We start from the raw sequence: 22,011 nt of genomic DNA on the forward strand, positions 1-22,011 counted from the left end.
AGGGCTGACATTTTCGATATCACTTTGACGATGTCTCGCAATCTTCTACTCTTCCTCTGATCTTAGAACGGCGACAAGGTGGCTATAGCTGACCATTAGGAGGCTGGAAACCTGGGCCAGGACAATTGGTTTTTGGCTCTCACCCGAGAAGACTACATGTGTCAATTTCAGCTGTGCTTGTCAAAGTTTTAACCAATGAGTGCTCACAATAGAGGACAATATTTTACGTTTTCAAGAAACTGTCCATTTTTTTGTGTTTATTATTTACCTCAAAATTGACTTGTTTCCCACACCTAAAATACCTATGAACAAAGGGCTTCCCGTCATTGAATATTTTGAAATGCCTTAGCAGAAAAACGTGGGGAGCTGACAGGACCAACCTCCTGCAGTTTTACAGAGCATTTGTTCAATCACATGTAGATTATGGTAGTGTGGTCTATGGATCAGCCTTAAATTACTTAGAGATGGTAGACGCTGTCCACCATGAGGGCATGTGGATATCGATTGGAGTGTTTCAGACCAGCCCAATTCCAAGTCTGTCTTCAGAGGCTGGTGAACCACCACTCTGGATTCGGCGACATATCCTTTTGGCTCATCAGGCACTCTGAAAATCTCAGCATCACCTCAGTCATTGGCATTTAGTGCAGTGGTTCAACCCACCTTTGGATCGGCCCCAAGCGACCAAGCCATATGGGATATTTGCTACAGGCTGTCTCGAGGATCTGGATCTATCAGGCATCAAAATACACAGCCTGGTATGGAACGCATTGCCGCCTTGGTGTCTTCAGAGGCCCAAAGTGATTTTAAGCTTGACACAGTACAAGAAAACTTGTACTCCAGATTATGTTTTACAACTTTGTTTTTGTCCATTTTAAGTACATACCACAGTTTTATCATTGCTTACACAGATGGATCCCAGCAAGAGAATATCCTCAGTTGTTCTGCTTTTTCCCTGATAATTATTTTACAGTGTGTCTTCCGGAGCACTTGGAACTGGAAAGATTGGGAACTTTTAAGGGCGCTGATGACCACAATGTTGAGTGCCCCACAAACCATCATCATGACCATCATCATCTTTCTGAACAATTTACAAATTATGATGCGGAATTACATGGAATTATGATGGCACTGTAGAGGAGTCAGAGACATCACTGTACAAGGTATCTTGCCTGTTCTGATTCGCTTAGTGCACTGCAAGCACATCACCAAATGTATCCAGTAGGCCAGCCGATTCAGCTCAACCATGACTCCTTACAGCGGCTCCAACACCATGGCAACGAGGTGATCTTTTGCTGGGTACCTAGCCACATTGGGATACAGGGAAATGGCATGTCTGACAAAGCCACCAAGGAAGCATGTCGGGGTGGTGCTGTCCATCAATGTCCCATCCTGTTGCACACCATCATCTCATTTTCTGACAGACTCATCATGTGTCAGTGTGAGACTGAATGGTTGTAGGTGACAGAAAACAAACTGCAGTCGCTCAAATCGACCACGTAGGCATGGTGGACTTTGTCAGTCTCATCACTGGAAGGAGGTTCTGCATTGGACATAGCCCCTTAACACATGGCTTCCTCCTTCGGTGGGAGAATGCCCCACTCTGTGAGGTTTGTGGTGTGTCATTTTCAGTTCAGCATATTTTGGCAATGTGTGTCATATATATATTGATATTAGAGTGGCCCTCAGTCTCAGTTGAGATCTGCCCATCATTCTTGCAGATACTGATTCCAGTGTTGCAAGAATGGTGAAATTTTGTGAACTGTCAGGCCTCATCCCTAAATTGGTGGGGAAGGGTGGCAGACTTTACTACATTACCAACTGCTCCACATGTGGGGGCAGCATTCATCCCCGCCCATGAGATTGGCTTGCTGACTTCTTGCCAGGGCACTGATGACCTTGATGTTGAGTGCCCCTCACCTCAAATCATCCATACACACCCAAATGGCATCTTATTAAGGCTGACTGGAGGCTTTACTCCTCCCTGGCGACCTTCAGCGAACATTTCCCCAGTTGTGATGACTAGGTGGAATATCTTACAAACGTTATCCTTACTGCCGCATACTGTTCCATTCCTTGTAATTCCTCTTTACCGTGCTGTCCTGGTACCTTGGTGGACTGAGGCGTGCCGTGACACAAATTCTGTGCGGGGACATGCTTTCCGCATTTTTAACCGTCATCCTACGATGGCAAACTGCATTCATTATAAACAGATGCATGCGCAGTGTCGTCACATTCTTCAGGATAGCAAAAAAGCTAGCTGCCTTTCATGCACTAGATCTTTTAACAGTTCCACTCCCTCTTCCATCGTGTGGGCCAACATCCGACAGCCCTCTGGGACCAAGATCCATTCCCCAATTTCTGCCCTCCCCCCTGCGGGTCCGGGGTAAGAATAGGCCCGAGGTATTCCTGCCTGTCATAAGAGGCGACTAAAAGGAGTCCCTCCCCCTCAAGGGGGTAGTTAGCGCCTGCGTCCGGAGACGGACGGTTCCACGACCTCTATTTGCGGTCATTTTGCTTTTTCACTTCTCGTTTCTTCCTTCCTTTGGTTGGTTCCTTTCTTTGCTCTTCTCCACCTCACTGTCTTCCTTACTCTTTCCCCTGCATAATCTCCTTGCCTTCTCATTGCCTTCTTCTCCTTGCCTTCTCATTGCCTTCTTCTCCTTGCCTTCTCATTGCCTTCTTCTCCTTGCCTTCTCATTGCCTTCTTCTCCTTGCCTTCTCTGGTCTCCGCCTCGGCATTTGAGACACTGTCCTCTCTCTCTCTCTCTCTCTCTCTCCCTCTCTCCCTCTCTCCCTCTCTCTCTCCTTTTTCCTCTTCTTCCTTCCTCCCTGTGCGCGCCTGAAGGCCGACCCACGCGTTCGCACGCGTAGCCGGTGACGGGGTAACGCGTAATTCCCCACCCTGGGTAGACATGTAAGGCACACGTGTACCCCCTGGTAAAGGCCAGGCCCGGGGAGGGGTGATTGCCTGAGCTGATACCTTCTGACCATGCCGATTGGTCCCTCCTTCTGTTTCTCGGGAGGTGTGACCTGAGGTGTAAACATTCACCTAAGGCGGGAGTGCCCTCTGAGAGGGTCCCCACAAGGAAGGGAGCGCGCCATCGGAGACGCTGGCAATCATGGGGGATTCCTCCGCAATGGATTTCACTCCATCTCTCTCGACTTCTGCTCAAAAACGGAAACGTGACCAGCTACCAGTGACAAAAGTACTACCGCCTGCCCCACAGTTCCTCGTCGTTTCTCGATCTGAGGACGGAAAGGATTTTTCCTCTGTCAACCCTTTCGTTATCCAGAAGGGCGTCGATGCCATAGCCGGATCTGTCAAATCTTGTACCAGGTTGCGTAACGGTACCTTATTACTCGAAACTGAGAGCGCCTTTCAGGCACAAAAACTGCTTCGGGCCACACTCCTGTACACATTCCCTGTCCGGGTGGAGGCTCACCGAACTTTGAATTCGTCTCGTGGTGTGGTCTATACTAGATCCCTCGACGGCTTGACTGACGAGGAGATTCAATCTTTCCTCGCTGAGCAGGGCGTGACGGCTGTCCATAGGGTCATGAAAAACGTCAACAATGACCTTGTACCGACCCGGACACTTTTCTTGACCTTCGATAGTGTTCAGCTGCCATCGCGCATCAAAGCGGGCTACGAGGTTATTTCTGTTCGCCCCTATGTCCCGACACCTACGCGCTGCTACCAGTGTCAGCGTTTCAATCACACTCGCCAGTCTTGTTCCAATGCGGCTAAATGTGTCACTTGTGGCAGGGATGCCCATGAGGGTGACTGTCCACCTCCGTCTCCTCGTTGTGTGAACTGTCAGGGTGACCATGCCGCATCCTCCCGCGACTGTCCTGTCTATAAGGAAGAACGCTGTATCCAAGAAATTCGGGTCAAAGAGAAAGTGTCCACCTCGGCTGCTCGCAAGCTATTGGCTAGTAGGAAGCCCACGCTGCTCCCAGCGGGGAAATACAGTACTGTCCTCGCCTCTCCTCGGACTACCAGGGAGGTGGCAACCCAGACATACGATCTGACCTTTAGCACCACGGTCGTCCGTTCGGCCAGTGCTAAGATCGCGCGGTCGACGTCTCCTCTTCCTCCCATCACCCCATAGACACCAGCCCCTTCATCAGCTTCTGCTAAGACGAAGACCCAGAAGTCAGATGCACGGGCCTTCAAGAAGGAACCGTCCCGTGCAGACTTCCTACGTACCTCGACCTCCCAGCCTTCGACCGGTACTTCCACCAAACGACCTTCCAAGAAGGCTAATAGGAAGCACAGTTCTCCTTCTCCGCCACGGCGCATTTCTTCTCCTGCGCCACCCAGCGGTTGCCGCCCCAGGCCGTCATCCGTTTTGCCTGGCCGCACCGCTGGTAGCCGAACATCTGGCCGTTCACCGGCGGAGGAAGCTCCCCCTCCCGGCCATCTTCCGAAGATGGCCGATGAACCTATAGACCCAATGGACGATGACTGTCCGCCTACTGATAGCGGCGGCAGTGCTCGCTCGAAGCCAGGCCCTCAGCGGCCTTCGAGGTGACCCCTTCTTTCATCTTCCCTTTTTTTTTTTGTTTTTTCTTACGATGGCACTTATTCACTGGAATATTCGCAGCATTCGCTCCAACCGAGAGGACTTGAAGTTGGTGCTCCGCTTGCACCGTCCGCTCGTCGTAGCCCTCCAGGAAACGAAGCTACGCCCATGCGATCAAATTGCCTTGGCACACTACACCTCTGTGCGTTTTGACCTACCCCCTGTGGTAGGTATCCCAGCTCATGGAGGGGTTATGTTGCTGGTCCGGGATGATATTTACTACGATCCCATCACGTTGCACACCGGCCTGCAGGTAGTTGCCATCCGCATTACTCTCCCCACTTTTACATTTTCCATTTGTACCGTTTACACTCCATCGTCGTCTGCCGTTAGCAGGGCAGACATGATGCAACTTATTGCTCAGCTACCTGCACCATTTTTGTTAACTGGAGACTTCAATGCCCACCATCCCCTTTGGGGCTTTCCAGCATCCTGCCCGAGGGGCTCCCTGTTAGCAGACCTTTTCAACCAGCTCAATCTTGTCTGCCTCAATACTGGCGCCCCTACTTTTCTTTCGGACACATCTCACACCTATTCCCATTTAGATCTCTCTATATGTACTCCCCAACTTGCACGCCGGTTCGAGTGGTATGCACTTTCTGATACATATTCGAGCGACCACTTCCCGTGTGTTATCCATCTCCTGCAGCATACCCCCTCTCCGTGCTCATCTAGTTGGAACATCTCCAAAGCAGACTGGGGGCTCTTCTCTTCCAGGGCGACCTTTCAGGATCAAACATTCCCAAGCTGCGATAGTCAGGTCGCACACCTCACGGAAGTCATTCTCACTGCTGCTGAATATTCCATCCCTCACCCTACTTCTTCTCCACGTCGCGTACCGGTCCCTTGGTGGACCGCAGCATGTAGAGACGCTTTACGTGCTCGTCGACGTGCTTTACGCACCTTTAAACGCCACCCTACAGTGGCGAATTGTATCAATTATTAACGATTACGTGCACAGTGTCGTTTTATTATTAAAGAAAGCAAGAAAGCCAGCTGGGCTGCTTTCACAAGCACCTTCAACAGTTTTACTCCTTCTTCTGTTGTCTGGGGTAGCCTGCGCCGGCTATCTGGCACTAAGGTCCACTCACCAGTTTCTGGCTTGACGGTCGCGAATGACGTCCTTGTGGCCCCTGAGGCTGTCTCCAATGCCTTCGGCCGCTTTTTCGCAGAGGTTTCGAGCTCCGCTCATTACCACCCTGCCTTCCTCCCCCGCAAACACGCAGAGGAGGCTAGGCCACCTAACTTCCGCTCCTCGAATCGTGAAAGTTATAATGCCCCATTCACCATGCGGGAACTTGAAAACGCACTTGGCCGATCACGGTCCTCCGCTCCAGGGCCTGATTATATTCATATTCAGATGCTGAAGAACCTTTCTCCTGCGGGTAAAGGTTTTCTTCTTCATACTTACAATCGCTTCTGGATTGAGGGACATGTTCCCGCATGCTGGCGCGAGTCTGTTGTTGTCCCGATTCCTAAGCCGGGGAAGGACAAGCACTTGCCTTCCAGTTATCGACCCATCTCGCTTACCAGCTGTGTCTGTAAAGTGATGGAGCGAATGGTTAACTCTCGATTGGTTTGGCTGCTCGAGTCTCGACGCCTCCTTACCAATGTACAATGTGGATTTCGTAGGCGCCGGTCTGCTGTTGACCATCTGGTTACCTTGTCGACCTTCATTATGAATAACTTCTTGCGGAAGCGCCCGACCGCGGCTGTGTTCTTTGATTTGGAGAAGGCTTACGACACATGTTGGAGGGCGGGCATTCTCCGCACCATGCATACATGGGGCCTTCGCGGTCGCCTCCCTCTTTTTATTCGTTCCTTTTTAATGGATCGACAGTTCAGGGTACGTGTGGGTTCTGTCCTGTCAGACACCTTTCGCCAGGAGAATGGGGTGCCACAGGGCTCAGTTTTGAGCGTCGCTCTCTTCGCCATAGCGATCAATCCAATAATGGATTGCCTCCCAGCTGATGTATCAGGCTCCCTTTTTGTGGACGATTTTACCATCTATTGCAGCGCTGTCTTCAGCGTTCTCTTGACTGTCTTTACTCCTGGAGTGTCGCCAATGGCTTCCGTTTTTCTGCCGAGAAGACGGTCTGTATTAACTTCTGGCGCTACAAAGAGTTTCTCCCACCGTCTTTACGACTCGGTCCCGTTGCTCTCCCATTCGTGGAGACAACAAAATTTTTAGGTCTTACATTTGACAGGAAACTTAGTTGGTCTCCACATGTGTCTTATTTGGCTGCCCGTTGTACCCGTTCTCTCAATGTCCTCCGTGTTCTCAGTGGTATGTCGTGGGGAGCGGATCGAACCGTCCTACTTCGCCTATATCGGTCGATCGTCCGCTCCAAGCTGGATTATGGGAGCTTCGTATACTCCTCTGCACGGCCATCCATCTTACGCCGCCTCAACTCCATACAACATCGGGGTTTACGACTTGCGATCGGAGCGTTTTATACTAGTCCCGTCGAGAGTCTTCATGCTGACGCTGGTGAGTTGCCACTCACCTACCGGTGCGATATACTGCTTTGTCGGTATGCCTGTCGGCTACTGGCAATGCCCGACCACCCGTCTTATCGTTCCTTTTTTGATGACTCTCTCGACAGTCAATACGGGTTGTATGTCTCCGCCCTGCTACCCCCTGGAGTTCGCTTTCGTCGCCTCCTTCAACACCGTAATTTTTCACTCCCTGCCACCTTTCGAGTGGGCGAGAGCCACACGCCACCTTGGCTCCAGGCTCAGGTTCGCATCCACCTTGACCTCTGCTCGCTCCCGAAGGAGGTTACCCCCGGTTCAGTCTACCACTCCCGTTTTGTCGAACTTCGTTCGAAGTTCATTAATATGACCTTCATTTATACAGATGGCTCTAAGACCAATGACGGGGTCGGGTGTTCTTTTATTGTTGGGGCACAAAGTTTCCAATATCGGCTCCATGGCCATTGTTCGGTCTTCACAGCTGAGCTCTTTGCCCTCTACCAGGCTGTCCTTTACATCTGCCGCCACCGACATTCTGCATATGTCATCTGCTCCGATTCCCTGAGCGCTATCCAGAGCCTCGGTGATCCGTACCCGGTTCACCCTTTCGTGCACCGGATCCAACGCTCTCTTCAGCAGCTGGTGGACGTCGGTTCTCCGGTTAGCTTTATGTGGGTTCCTGGCCATGTTGGTATCCCTGGGAACGAAGCTGCAGATGCCGCGGCCAAGGCTGCGGTCCTCCAGCCTCGGACAGCTTCTTGTTGTGTCCCTTCGTCAGATTGTAGCAGGGTACTTTGTCGGCGCATTGTATCGCTGTGGCATGCCGATTGGGCTGCACTTCCAGACAACAAGCTTCAGGCCTTGAAAGCTCTTCCCGTGGCTTGGACGTCCTCCTCACGCCCTTCTCGGCGGGAGGAGGTAGTTTTGGCCCGGTTGCGAATTGGCCACTGCCGGTTCAGCCATCGCCATCTGCTGACGGCTGCGCCGGCGCCGTTCTGCCCATGTGGGCAATTGCTGACGGTCCGCCACATTTTAATGTCATGTCCGGATTTTAACACCCTGCGTCTCGATCTTGGCCTGCCATGTACTGTAGAAGCCATTTTAGCAGATGACCCACGAGCAGCTGCTCGCGTTCTTCATTTTATCAATTTGACAACCCTCTCAAAGGACATTTGGTTATGCTGTTTTCTTTTTTAATCCTATGCCTGTCAGTATGTCTTTCATCGTGTTTTCCGTTTTGTTGCTGTTTTAAACTTGTGACTCGCGGTGCATTCCTAAAGTAGTCTGGGCGCTAATGACCGTTGACGTTGTGCGCCCTAAAACCACAAAAAAAAAAAAAAATTCTGCCCTGACAGTAGCAGACCCTGTTGCTATCTACAACACCTTGGGGCGCCATTTTGTGGAGATTTTGAGCTCCTCATACTATCACCCTACCTTCCTCCGTCAGAAACAAGTGGAGGAGGCTCGGCAATACCCTTCTCTTCTCGGAGTAGAACCACAAGTGCTACTATGCCGCCTTTAATATGAGGAGCTAGATCAGGCTCTCAGTTCGTCCTGATCCTCCACCCCAGGGACATACAATGCTCACATTCAGATGTTGCAGCACCTTTCTCTTGTGAGCAAGCACTTTCTGCTTAATAGCTACAACCACTTGTAGGCAGAGGGCACGTTTTCCAGATGCTGGTGTGAAGTCACTGTCATACCCATACCTAAGCCTGGTAAGGACAAACATTTTCCTTCTAGCTACTGCCCCATTGCTCTTACCAGCTGTGTTTGCAAGGTGATGGACTGTATTATTCATGCCCATTTGGTGTGGTGGCTTGAGTCTTGCAATTTACTAACTACTGCACAGTGTGGATTTTGAGTGCTCCATTCTGTGGTTGAAAACCTCATCACTTTGTCCACCCTTGTCATGAATGGTTTTCTGTGGGAATCCCAGACTGTGGCTGCATTTTTCTATTTGGAGAGAGCCTACTACACCTGCTGAAGGACTGGTATTCTCCATACTCTCCACAAGTGGAGCTTCCATGGCTGCCTGCCCTGTTTCCTTCAAGAATTTTTAAAAGACCAAGTTTTCATGGAACTTGTGGGTTCTGCCTTGTTGGACACCTTTATCTAGGAAAACGGTATGCCTCATGGTTGCGACCTGAGCGTCGTCCTCTTTGCTATTGCCATTAACCCTCTAATGGCCTCTCTTCAGCTCTCATTGACGATTTTGCCATCTGTTGCAGTTCTCCACGGACTTGTCTCATTGTGTGGCATCTCCAGTGATGTCTTGATTGCCTTTACTCAGGGAGCATTGACAATGGCTGTCATTTTTCCACTGACAAAACTGTTTGTATAAATTTCTGGTGGCGCAATTTGTTTCTTCCATCGTCCTTACATCTTGGTCCTGTTGCTCTTTTGTTTGTTGAAACTGAAATTTATGGGGCTCATGCTCGATAGGAAACTTTCTTGGTCCTCCCATGTCTTACCTGGCAGAGCACTGTACGCTGTCCCTTAGTGTCCCACATGTCCTCAATGGTACTTCCCGGGGTGCAGATTGAACCACCCTCCTCCATTTGTACCAGTTCCTTGTCTGTTCAAAACTTGACTGTGGATGTTTTGTTTATGTATCTGCACTTCAGTCCCTCTTATGCCTTCTCAATACTATCCACCGTGGTGGCATCCGTTTGGCTGCTAGCGCCTTTTACACTAGCTCGGTTGAGAATTTGTATGCAGAAGCTGCCGAACTACCACTGTCCTACCACCATGACTTTCTCCTCAGCAGATATGCATGCTGTCTGCCACATGTGGCCACCCATCCTATGCCTCCTTCTTCGATGACTCCTTTTATCGCCAGTATGGGGCACATCCCTCTTCTCTCTTACCTCCTGGAGTTCACTTTTGGCTGTTGCTCTGGCAGCTTAACTTCACACTACCTGCACCACCTTGGCTTCGTGCAGTGGCCTGTGTTCATGTTTGCCTTCACTCACTTCCTAAGGACATTACTCTAGCCTATCTCTATTGCCTTCACTTTCATGACCTTCACATGGCTTGCAGACTGACTGTGGTGTTGGGTGTGCCTTCCTCATTGGCGCCAACATTTTTCGTATCGGCTTCCAGAAAACTGCTGAGTATTTACAGTAGAGCTCTTCGCTCTGTATCAGGCCATGCGGTACATCCGGTGGCACTGGTTTTTCAATTGTGTCATCTTCTCTCAGATTTTCTCAGCACCCTTCAAAGCTTTTGTGTGCTGCACTCCATCCATTCCTTAGTGCAACGGGTCCAGGAAAGGTATCACTTGCTCAGTCTTGATGGAACCACTGTGATGTTTATGTAGGTTCCTGGTCAGGAAACGAGGCCATTGATGTTGCTACTAAGGCTGCAGTCCTCATACCTCAGTCCACTAGTTCTTATATTCCCTCCAATGATATCCATGTTACCATCTGTCAGCAGGTGGTATCACTTTGGTATCACCACTGGTCCTCCCCCTATGGGAACAAGCTCTGGGTTCTTAGGCCTCTCCCAGCAGCTTGGATAACTGCCCTTTGACCCTCTGGCCATGAGAAGATCATTTTACCTAGGTTGTGTATTGGGCACAGTCTCTTTAGCCATTGCCATTTGTTGAGTGGTGCTCCCCCACTACTTTGTGCACATTGCACCCAACTTTTGACTGTCCACTATTTCCTTATGAGATGCCCTTTTTTTAATCACTTACATTCCCATTTGTGTTTGCCGTCTGAATTATCGGCAGTTTTAGCGAATGATCATAGCAATATGGCGAAGGCCATTTAATTTCTTGTTCTGGACCTTCGTTTCTCTATGGTGTACTTTATAGACCTTTCTCCATCTCCCTGTTTTTAGCTGCCTTCTCTTCCACCGATTGGGATTGGCATGTAGTCATTTTTAATTCCACTCTTTGTCTTCATATTCTACAATTTTGACCTGGGCATGTATCACACTAGTTGTTTTTGTGCCCTAAAACAAAACAAACAAACAACCTTATCCCCTTCAAATTACTCTCCATTACAATTAATACATTTATCCCACCAGTGCTTCCACTGTTTGAAACTTTTTTGTAGCCATCTTTAGAGATGGCTGACAGCTCCTTCCTTGTTTTTTTCTTGACTTCTTCAGTGTTGTCAAATCGGTGTCCTTTCATGCCCCCTTTGATGTGTGGAAATAAGAAAAAGTCGCATGGAGCAATTTCAAGTGAGTAAGGTGCATGGGGCAGCGGAACCGTGCTATTTTTAGCTAAAAACTGTCTAACAGAGATGGCTGTGTGTAAAGGTGCATTGTCATGGTGGAAAAACTGGTCTACTGTCTGCCACCAATTGGGTATTTTTTGACGAACACTGTTGCGCAATCTCTGACAGTTGGTCAATTTTCTGTTGATGGTCTCTGAGCACAAGCTCTTGAATTTTTTTCAGTATGTTTGTCGATTCGGGCAGTTGATGGATGTCCAGAATGAGGTTTGTCATCAGTTGACATGTCGCCATTTTTATAGCAAGCAAACCACCATACACTTGAGTTTTTCCCATAGTGTCATCCTGGTAAGATATTTTCAACATTAAAATAGTTGCAGCAGCATTTTTACTGAGTAGAAAAGAAAATTTCACAGCTGCCTGTTCACTTAAATCTGCCATTATAGAAACAAAACAAGAACAAAACAGCCCTAGCAATAACAGTCACTATAGATGAACACAATAAGCAAGGTCAACAACACAGGTGGCACTGAACTTGGGGTGAGTTTCGCTCTACACTCCTAGCAGCAGAAATGCATACTACACAAGCTCCGCCCATGGCATTGTTATTGCGTGTTTTTTTTTTTACCGTCTTGTATGTTATTCTGCAGTCAGCTTGCAACAGTGCACCATGATGTCGCCAGAATGGTTTTAAGAACACACCACAGTCATGAGAATGCTTGAATCCATCCTTTTACCTCTCTGATTAACTGATCTGCAACCTATTGCCTATGAAGCGTAGTTAGAATACGATCAACTAACATTTGTGAACCTTGGGTCCGAGCGAGGTGGCGCAGTGGTTAGACACTGGACTCGCATTCGGGAGAACGACGGTTCAATCCCGCGTCCGGCCATCCTGATTTAGGTTTTCCGTGATTTCCCTAAATCACTCCAGGCAAATGCCGGGATGGTTCCTCTGAAAGGGCACGGCCGACTTCCTTCCCCATCCTTCCCTAATCCGATGAGACCGATGACCACGCTGTATGGTCTCCTTCCCCAAACCGACCGACCAACCTTGGGTCCAGTTCTCACCAGTTTCTGATTTGTGGGCAGTGATTAATTGATCATACATCACAATAACTTTTCAATACTTCTGATATCTTGTGGAGTATAATCAGGAAGCATTGGTATATTCATTAAAGTGAAAGTGGAAACTGTGCTCTACTGGGTAGTAGGCCCATCTGTGAGTCAGTTGCTGATGACTCACACTGCATACAGCATTCAGGTAGTTCTTTATATGCAGCTTGCCTGCGTGTACATCTCCTCAGGTTTTATGCAATATAATAAGAGATTTATTTCTAGTATGCCAGGAAAAATTGTTAAATGTTAAGGATGTAATATATGATATGAGATGTTTTAAAGTGAAAAGAATCATTATAGCTGATGGGCAATCTATTCTAAAGTTAAGGGTTCTAATCTTTGATTTTCTGATGCCTAATACTGCCTTGTGAAGATTTGGTTGTAGCTTATTTCTAATTTAGTTTATACTAATAGCAGTCACATAAATTTATATTTTTTCTTGTACTGGTTGGTTATAATTGAGGCTCAGTGCGGGATATGATCATCGCATGACAGTGAAACTTCATAGTTATTCTAATGTGTTAAAGCAGAACAGATTTATGCTGGAAAAAATAATTCCATTTTTGGACACCAGCTGCAGATTTGGCATTGTGAATGCAGGACAGACAGACAGAAATGTTTCCAAATGTAATGGATTAGGAACAAGACATAGGTAGAAGGCAGTGAGAAAGGCAAAATGTTGATTTCATTATTAACCACTGCTTATACAATTTGTTCAATATGAACACCAGAGACATCAGTGAAATGCTGCATTCATAAAATGATGTGATCGACTGTTGCTCACAGCAGTTCTGGTGGAATCCAAGCACCATTTTCCTGTATACTGGCCTGGTAAACATGTTCTTTTAGCTATCCCCAGAACCAAAAGTCACATGGATTGAGATCAGGTGATCTGGGAGGCCATGCATCTAAAAAATCTCTGGAGATAACATGTTTATGGAAGGTGGCATTAAGCAGATCTTCCAGTGGGTGAGCAACATGAGGTGTTGCATGAAAATAGTGGTTTCCACACAGTTGCACTCTCCCAAAGCAGGAATGACATGCTATACAAGAAGGTCCCAATGACATGCAGACATTACGGTATACTGACAGGCCCTGTTGGTGTAATGTCTTCAAAGGAGGACAGTGACATATGGTGAGTGCAGTGGCTCTTCTTGCTTAACATGTGGTTTGACAGTACCTCATATTTGGCAGTTCTGTGTATGCACTCCCTACAGGGTAAAATGTGGCTGCTCTTTCTGTAGAATGTTGCCCAGCCACATGTTATCAACTCTGATCTGTGCCAAAAACCAAAGAGCAAATTTAGAGTATTGCTACTGATCATGAGGTTTCAGTTGCCGCATTGTTTGGATCTTGTATGGGTACCGGTGTAATATGGAACTCAAAAAATTTCCACACTGTTGATCATGGGGTGAACAATTCTCATGACCACTGCACAAGCACCAGCACTACCCAGGCTACATGCTGCATGGCCAGTTACAGCAACAGCAACCTCGTCAATAACTTCCAGCAGGATAGGACATCTTCCTCTTCCAGGTGCCACACCAAACTCGCTTGTGTTTTCAAATTTCATTATAATCTTCTTTAACCCATTTAAGGCACTGGGCCTCTCCTCCGACCTTTCAGCTGGAGATTCTCTCTCAATGTAGTACTGCAATTGCTGCAGTTCACATAAAACAGTTTCATCAACAGTACATGGTCTCTCTTGTTGGTACATGTACTGTTCACACAGATTATGGCTTGTCAAATGACTGTGGATGTCATACCATCAAACAAGCAGTGTACAGTGCCAGATCTGCACCTGGTGGCCAAATTGAAACTAATTTTGTATTGCAATAATTATAGCCCATTCTGGATCTCAGTGAATAGTTGGTATATTTCATAATTTTTGATTCAAGTTTTTGCTTGATTATTAAGTTGGAGGAAGGGATGATGTCTGCTGTAGTCATTACAAAAGTAAATTTCACTGCATAAACCACTACTAAAAGAAAATATTTAGTTTATACACAATCTGATCAAAAGTGTCAAGACACAATTATGCAATGAGAAATTGACCTCAAGATGTTATGAAAGCTGGGTCTGGAAGTGTAAAAGTAGGCATGGAGTATTGTGTTGTCAGTATAGAAGCAGTAACAGCAGAATATGTTGGTCAGGAGAGCTCAGTGACTGAGCGTCACTGGACGTTACATGAGTATCAGATCCATCAGGGGCATTTCAATCCTTCTAAAACTATCCAAGTTGACTTTTGGTGATACAATTGTGTCATGGAAGCACAAAGGAACAACCACAGCTAAATCAAGACCAGGTAGATCTTGCATACTGATGGGGAGGTCCTGTTGTGCATTGTGAGGGATGGTTGTAGAAAATCACAGGAAATCAAGAGAATGAATCACTCATGACATCCAAAGTGCTACCAGTAGTCCAGATAGCATAGTGACTGTGCATAGGGAATTAAAAAGAATGGTGTACGATAATACTCTACCAGCTTCTAATAAGCCACACATTTCTATAGACAGTCCTAAGCGTTACTTAGGAAGTGTAAAGAGCAGTGCCACTGAACAGAGGATCATCGGAAATGAGTGGTCTGAAGTGATGAATCATGCTGTACCATATGGCAATCCAATGGAAGGGTTTGGAGTTGGTGTATGTGTGGAGAATTTTGACTGGCATAACATGTAGCGCTGTCAGTGAGATAAGGTGGAGGTAGTGTTATGGTATGGGGCTGCTTTTTGTGGGTAGTGTGTGACCCCCTTACTGTACTTAAGGATGCTAAATGTGGAAGGATATGAACACTGTGTATTATTTACCACTGAGTAAAAGTTCAGACATGATGATTGTTTGCATCAGCTTGTAAATGTACCTTGTCATAAAACAGCATCTGTGAGGCAATGGTTCGCAGAGAATAACATTCCTACCCCAGTGCCCAACAGCACTACATTCTCTGGCTTTGGCTCTTGAGGAAGAATGGTCTGCATGCCCCGACAGACATTGAGACACCTCCTTGAAAGTTCCATCAGTAGAGTTCAAACTATCATAAAGGCAAATGGTATGTCCAAAAATGAGTGTCTGGATACTTTCGATCAGGTGGTGTACTCATTAGAGATTATACAGGGTGTCCCATGAACAGTGGTCAATATTCAGATGTAAGACAGGAAAGATCAATCAAAGCAGAAAAGGCGAATAAACATCAACTCAAAAATGCATATCATCTTAAGAGCTCTGAGCACTTGTTCATCTTTGCTACTGTGAAGCACACCTCTTCTACTGAACAAGTGCTGACAACTCTTAACATATCCATTTTAGAGTCCATGTTTTCTTGTTTTGTACCTTACAATCTCTGCCCGAAATATGGAAAGCAAAGAGCTTGAAGTAGGAGAGTTTTCACAGAACTGAAGATGTGGTAGTTCTCATAGTTCCTAAGGTATGCATTTTAGAGGCTATGATTAGTAGCCTTTTTTGCTTCACTCAGTTGTTTCTGTCATATCCATGAGTACGGTTAGTGCAGTGTCTGTATAGTTCGATTCAAATGTCCTTCAGACATGCATTGATCTAGACAGGCTCTGTTAAATACAGACACTGCACTAACTGTATTTCATGCAAAAGCAAGGCAAACTGACAAGAAACAAGAAAAACATTCTCTCTCCTAATGCGGGAAAGAATTGTGGAATGTAGATACTATGACACATGGAAGCTTGGATCAGTTCGAAAGTGTGCACGAATAATCAAAATGATTAAGACAACTCCTCACAGTAAGTGGGAAATCTGGGTTCAGATCCTGGTCTGCCACAAATTTTCATGTGTCTGTAGTAAACCATGCAGCTAATGTAATATATTTGCAGTTTGCAAAAACATTTCATATCCCTGAATACTGAATTCCTCCTAGGTCACCCTGTGTTTGTGATCCCTTATTATTATATAAAATTCTGATGCTCTTCGTATTCCATTTTATTCATAGTTGTTAAGGATTGTTTTATTTGTAGGATGGGTCATACCTTGCTGAATTTCTACTTGCCAAGAATTATGAAGTACATGGGATTATTCGTCGGGCAAGTACGTTCAATACTGCCCGAATACAACATTTGTATGCAGATCCAAAATCTCACAAACAAGGAAAAATGAAATTACATTATGGAGATATGACTGATAGCAGTTGCCTTGTGAAAATCATTAGTTCTGTGAGACCAAGTGAAATCTATAACCTAGCTGCACAGAGTCATGTGAAGGTACTTTACTAATACAAACTGTGTGATGTGAATTGGGAACATGTATGTGCTTTTCTAAGGAGCTTACAGACTTGTTTGTTTGTTTTTTTTTTTTTTTTTTTTCCTCCAGGTCTCATTTGATCTGAGTGAGTACACAGCTGAAGTTGATGCTTTAGGAACATTACGTCTTCTTGATGCAATCCGGACATGTGGGTTAGAAAAGGCTGTCAGGTTTTATCAGGCTTCAACTTCAGAACTGTATGGAAAGGTACATGAAATTCCACAAAAAGAAACAACACCTTTTTATCCTAGATCTCCATATGGTAAGTTCTAAAGTGGTTTGTGTTTTCCACAATTTCTAGTGTGTTATTTGACGTAAATCCTTAGCTCAACAATGTCAGCTGACGTCATCTTATGTTCCCAGCTTGTGCTAAGCTGTATGGCTACTGGATTGTTGTGAACTACAGGGAAGCTTATAAAATGTTTGCATGTAATGGCATATTGTTCAATCATGAGAGCCCGAGAAGAGGTGAAAATTTTGTGACAAGAAAAATTACACGTTCAGTTGCAAAAATTCATCTTGGGCAGATGGAGTGTGTAGAACTGGGAAATCTTGATTCAAAGAGAGATTGGGGCCATGCGAAAGATTATGTGGAGGTAAGCTTTACAGTTAGTTGCCCTAGGGTGGGTCTTCCCATGCCGCTCTCCTTGCAGTCCTGTCATTTGCTACCCTCTTAGTTTTCTCATAATTGCTTTCTATCCTTATACTATCCACCATCTTGTATCTTCTTCTTCTGTTCACCATTCCTTCCACAGCACCCATTGGTAAACAATCTCTTCTCATCCAGTGTCCAAGTTGGTTGTGTTTCCTCTTCCTTCTAGTTGCTTCCTCCCAGTTGTCATATATACCTACTGAGAATTGTTACAAAAATTTAAAATATGTCTAATGGGTGCTGTAATAATATACAAATTTTCCTTGAGTTTCTAGGATGCATTTGACTTAAATCTTACTGAATTGTTGCAACCCTTTGTAATGAGAGGAACTTGTATTGATTTAAGAAGTGTGTTACTAGTCTTTCATTTTTACACAATTCGTTATATTTCTGTGTTTGACACTTTTTACAGGCTATGTGGCTTATGTTACAACAAAATGAACCCGAGGACTATGTAATTGCTACTGGGGAGACACACAGTGTCAGAGAATTTGTAGAAGCTGCTTTCAATCATGTTGGTAAAGAAATTGTTTGGGAAGGAAAAGGAGAAAATGAAGTAGGCCGCGAGAAGGACACTGGTGTTATAAGAGTGAAAGTTAATCCAAAATACTTCCGCCCCACAGAAGTGGTAAGTCAACACTTTTGAATGTTGCATTTTTAACCACATTTCCACCAGTACTTTGACTTCCTTTCATTGTTCCCTGAAATATGGGACATCCTTCCCACCATTCCTAGTCAGTGAAATATCCTAGGCCATTCTTATGTGATTTGAAACCCCCCCCCCTCTCCCTCCATGCCACATTTGTCATATCCCTCTCTCAAGTGCAAGACCTGTCCTATGTACCCCCAGCTAGCACATCATATTTGTCCCATCACAAGTACATCTTACCTCAACAGAGGCAAGACTATCTATGGAAGTCGTTCAGTCATATAGCAACACTGCATTAACTTACTCACTCACTCATTCTGTTCTGCAGATTCCATCAAGAGAGGAGAAGCTTCAGGCATACATTAAAAAAAGACAAGAGAATCATAAAAATTTTATCTCAATGCTGCATTAACAGTGAACTATGCGATACAACTTAATACTATATTCTTATGCTTCTAAATTTGACCTAGTCAAATAGAGAGTTACTACTTTCACAGTAACTGCTGCTTTCCTATTTATATTAAATAGCTGCTGCTTACATGTTTGTAGCTTAATATTTACTTGATTACATTGGTGGTTTTTCAAAGAAAATAGTTAACTTGTGCACTCTTGTAAACAAAGAAGCCTATTTACTATAAACTGCTACTTGTCATGCAGCTTTACAATGAAGGTATCAGTTTACCATGTAACTAACAAAAATTTATATTCCTTCATATTCTTTTGAATTGATTGGAATTCCCAATTTCTTGCTTCATCCTATGTGAGAGCTTTTTGAATGTGTTTGCAGCAGAGGATAATTCCGCCCTGCATCCTAGACAAGGAGGCAAATCTACAAAGGAAAAAAAAGCCTGTATTGTGATTGTGTAAAATGTTCTGTTTCCCTGGCTTCAATCTTTGCTAGTCCGTCTCCCACACCCACCTCCATTCATGTCCTCATACCTTCACATTTACTTCATTAATCTGCACCTACACTGTTCTCTCCACAGTCTCCCTCATCCTCTGTTCTATTGTTCTATCTGATCTCCCCCAAACCTACTCCATCACATCATTTTGTGACCCATGTAACATCCTCCACCTTTGTCACATTAGCCTCCCTTGCACTCCCAACCTCCCTGTTTCTTTAATTTGTTTCATCTGACCTAACACAGCTTCTTGCCTCCTCACTCTTGTCAAACTGCTGTGCTGCCCATCAATTAGTCATTGCAAATACATGTTTCAAGAACCCGTTTAGTAGGTAGTATACATGCCTGGCAGTCAACAAAGATTTCCGATTGACTGTATTTTAGTAAAACAAAAACTCTGGATAGTCTGCAAGAGCTTATAATGATACTGACCTTTACTTAGTGCTAATGAAATGTCAGTTGAAATTTGAGATGTTGAAGAAGAAACACCAACATTAGAACCTAGACAAGTTGAAGAAACTAAAAATACAGATTGCCCTGATCACCCAGTGATGATCAACTTACTCATTGTGGTGAACTATAATGGCTGCTTGATGACCAAAGCAATCGGTGACAAAAGAAATCACAACATTTCAGAAGAAATTAGACCAATGAAAAGTAAGTACATGCAGAAGAAGATGATTGAGGAGATTAAATACTTGTTTCTAAAAGCTTTTGAAAAGCTTTATATGAAAGACACTGCAATAGTCTGCACTGGTAGAATGGTACAAGAACTGTGCCAGAGCTGTTCACTGCCATCACTGATATTTCTTTCTTTCTTTTTTTTTAAAGCAGTGAAGAAAGGGAAGGATTATCTTTAATTGGGAATTGTCTGTCACAGACAGAAAATCAGCATGTTACAGTTTGCTGATGACATAACAATGGTCCCCAAAAGTGAATTGGAATTGAGTCTGGTGCTTAATGAAACAAAAGATGTTCTAGTTGGGACTGTAATACAGGCATTGGGGGGGGGGGGGGGGGGAGAGACAAAACTACAGTAGGTGAACAGAAGGATGGTTAAATTTTAAAGAAGTGGACAAGTTGTGCTATCTTGACAGTAAAATAGATAGAGAAGGGATAGACAAGAAAGGCATAGTAGCAAGTATTACACAAATCTTTCTGTTAAAAGAAGCAGCTGCCTCAAAAAATATAAACTTGATTCCAGCAAAAGATTCATGGAAAACTTTATATGTGGGTTGTGACCTGAGTGTAAAAAATAGAACAATCAGTGAGGAGCACAGAAATGATACAATGTGAAGCATTTCAAATTTGTTGCTACAGGAGTCTGTTGAAGATCAGTTGACCTTGTTGAATAAGGTACGAAAACATCCTACTGAAGGTAAACATAAAAGTGCCTAATAAAGAATGAATCAATGTTTGGGCACATTTTGTGTCATGAGTCATTGCTGAAACTATATTTGAAGCGATAGTGAATGAAAGGATTGCAGAGACAGGCCTACATATGAGAATATAAATCAGATCAACAAAAATGTGGAATTTAGCAGTTATGCAGGAATGAAGAGGATAGCCAATAAGCGACAAGAATGGAGAATTGGATTCAACGATTCCTATAGTTTATGGCTGAAACATTTGGTAAAGTTTTCATTCTATATTGTCTTAACCCTCTAGACAAAATACTGAGACTGTACATTATCCTGATTTCATACTGGATATGATAACATGCAGAACTCGAGATGTTATTGTGGGTGGAGAATGAACATTAGCATAGTGTGTGTGATGTTGTTCCTACTGTACAGCCGTAAATTTAGACTTTTGTAAATGCAAAACTTATTTATAACAAACTGATATAAAATTGGACCCTCACAAGATTTCAGCATTCTGTAAAGAGTGGCAGCTGCTTCTTTATGCTCGGAAATGTAAAGTTAAACACTCATCTAATCTGCAGAATGAAGCAAAATGATCACATAAATGCAGATCTGAGCAGCACAGCTGAAAGTCTTTGGTTCCCTAACAGTGTTTCAGGAAACAGGAGTGCAGCCAATACAAAAACAAGAAAGCTTTTAAAATATTTTTTGAGAACTGAATAAGACTATTGTTTGGCATTAATACCACATTGGACTAAAAGGAGATATTAAGTGTAGCATTTGATATGATAGGAGAATGCCAAGATTGTTGAATATTCTCATTTGGCAAATTGCGAAAGAAAGTTGCTGCTTGATATGAAGTGATATACACTCCTGGAAATTGAAATAAGAACACCGTGAATTCATTGCCCCAGGAAGGGGAAACTTTATTGACACATTCCTGGGGTCAGATACATCACATGATCACACTGACAGAACCACAGGCACATAGACACAGGCAACAGAGCATGCACAATGTCGGCACTAGTACAGTGTATATCCACCTTTCGCAGCAATGCAGGCTGCTATTCTCCCATGGAGACGATCGTAGAGATGCTGGATGTAGTCCTGTGGAATGGCTTGCCATGCCATTTCCACCTGGCGCCTCAGTTGGACCAGCGTTCGTGCTGGACGTGCAGACCGCGTGAGACGACGCTTCATCCAGTCCCAAACATGCTCAATGGGGGACAGATCCGGAGATCTTGCTGGCCAGGGTAGTTGACTTACACCTTCTAGAGCACGTTGGGTGGCACGGGATACATGCGGACGTGCATTGTCCTGTTGGAACAGCAAGTTCCCTTGCCGGTCTAGGAATGGTAGAACGATGGGTTCGATGACGGTTTGGATGTACCGTGCACTATTCAGTGTCCCCTCGACGATCACCAGTGGTGTACGGCCAGTGTAGGAGATCGCTCCCCACACCATGATGCCGGGTGTTGGCCCTGTGTGCCTCGGTCGTATGCAGTCCTGATTGTGGCGCTCACCTGCACGGCGCCAAACACGCATACGACCATCATTGGCACCAAGGCAGAAGCGACTCTCATCGCTGAAGACGACACGTCTCCATTCGTCCCTCCATTCACGCCTGTCGCGACACCACTGGAGGCAGGCTGCACGATGTTGGGGCGTGAGCGGAAGACGGCCTAACGGTGTGCGGGACCGTAGCCCAGCTTCATGGAGACGGTTGCGAATGGTCCTCGCCGATACCCCAGGAGCAACAGTGTCCCTAATTTGCTGGGAAGTGGCGGTGCGGTCCCCTACGGCACTGCGTAGGA

The 22,011-nt window shown here is 45.3% G+C and overlaps 1 protein-coding gene across 1 annotated transcript in view; it reads left to right on the forward strand.

The window, feature by feature from the left end:
• Positions 1–22,011, forward strand: part of LOC126195164 (GDP-mannose 4,6 dehydratase) — a 75,610-nt gene that overhangs the window by 21,333 nt on the left and 32,266 nt on the right. The window contains exons 2-5 of the mRNA XM_049933678.1: positions 16,348–16,590; positions 16,700–16,892; positions 16,994–17,226; positions 17,695–17,910. Of these exons, the coding sequence (XP_049789635.1) occupies positions 16,348–16,590; positions 16,700–16,892; positions 16,994–17,226; positions 17,695–17,910 (885 nt within the window). The remainder of the gene's footprint in view (positions 1–16,347; positions 16,591–16,699; positions 16,893–16,993; positions 17,227–17,694; positions 17,911–22,011) is intronic.

This window comes from Schistocerca nitens, chromosome 1 (genome assembly GCF_023898315.1).
Source record: "Schistocerca nitens isolate TAMUIC-IGC-003100 chromosome 1, iqSchNite1.1, whole genome shotgun sequence".
Classification (NCBI taxonomy): Eukaryota; Metazoa; Arthropoda; class Insecta; order Orthoptera; family Acrididae; genus Schistocerca; species Schistocerca nitens.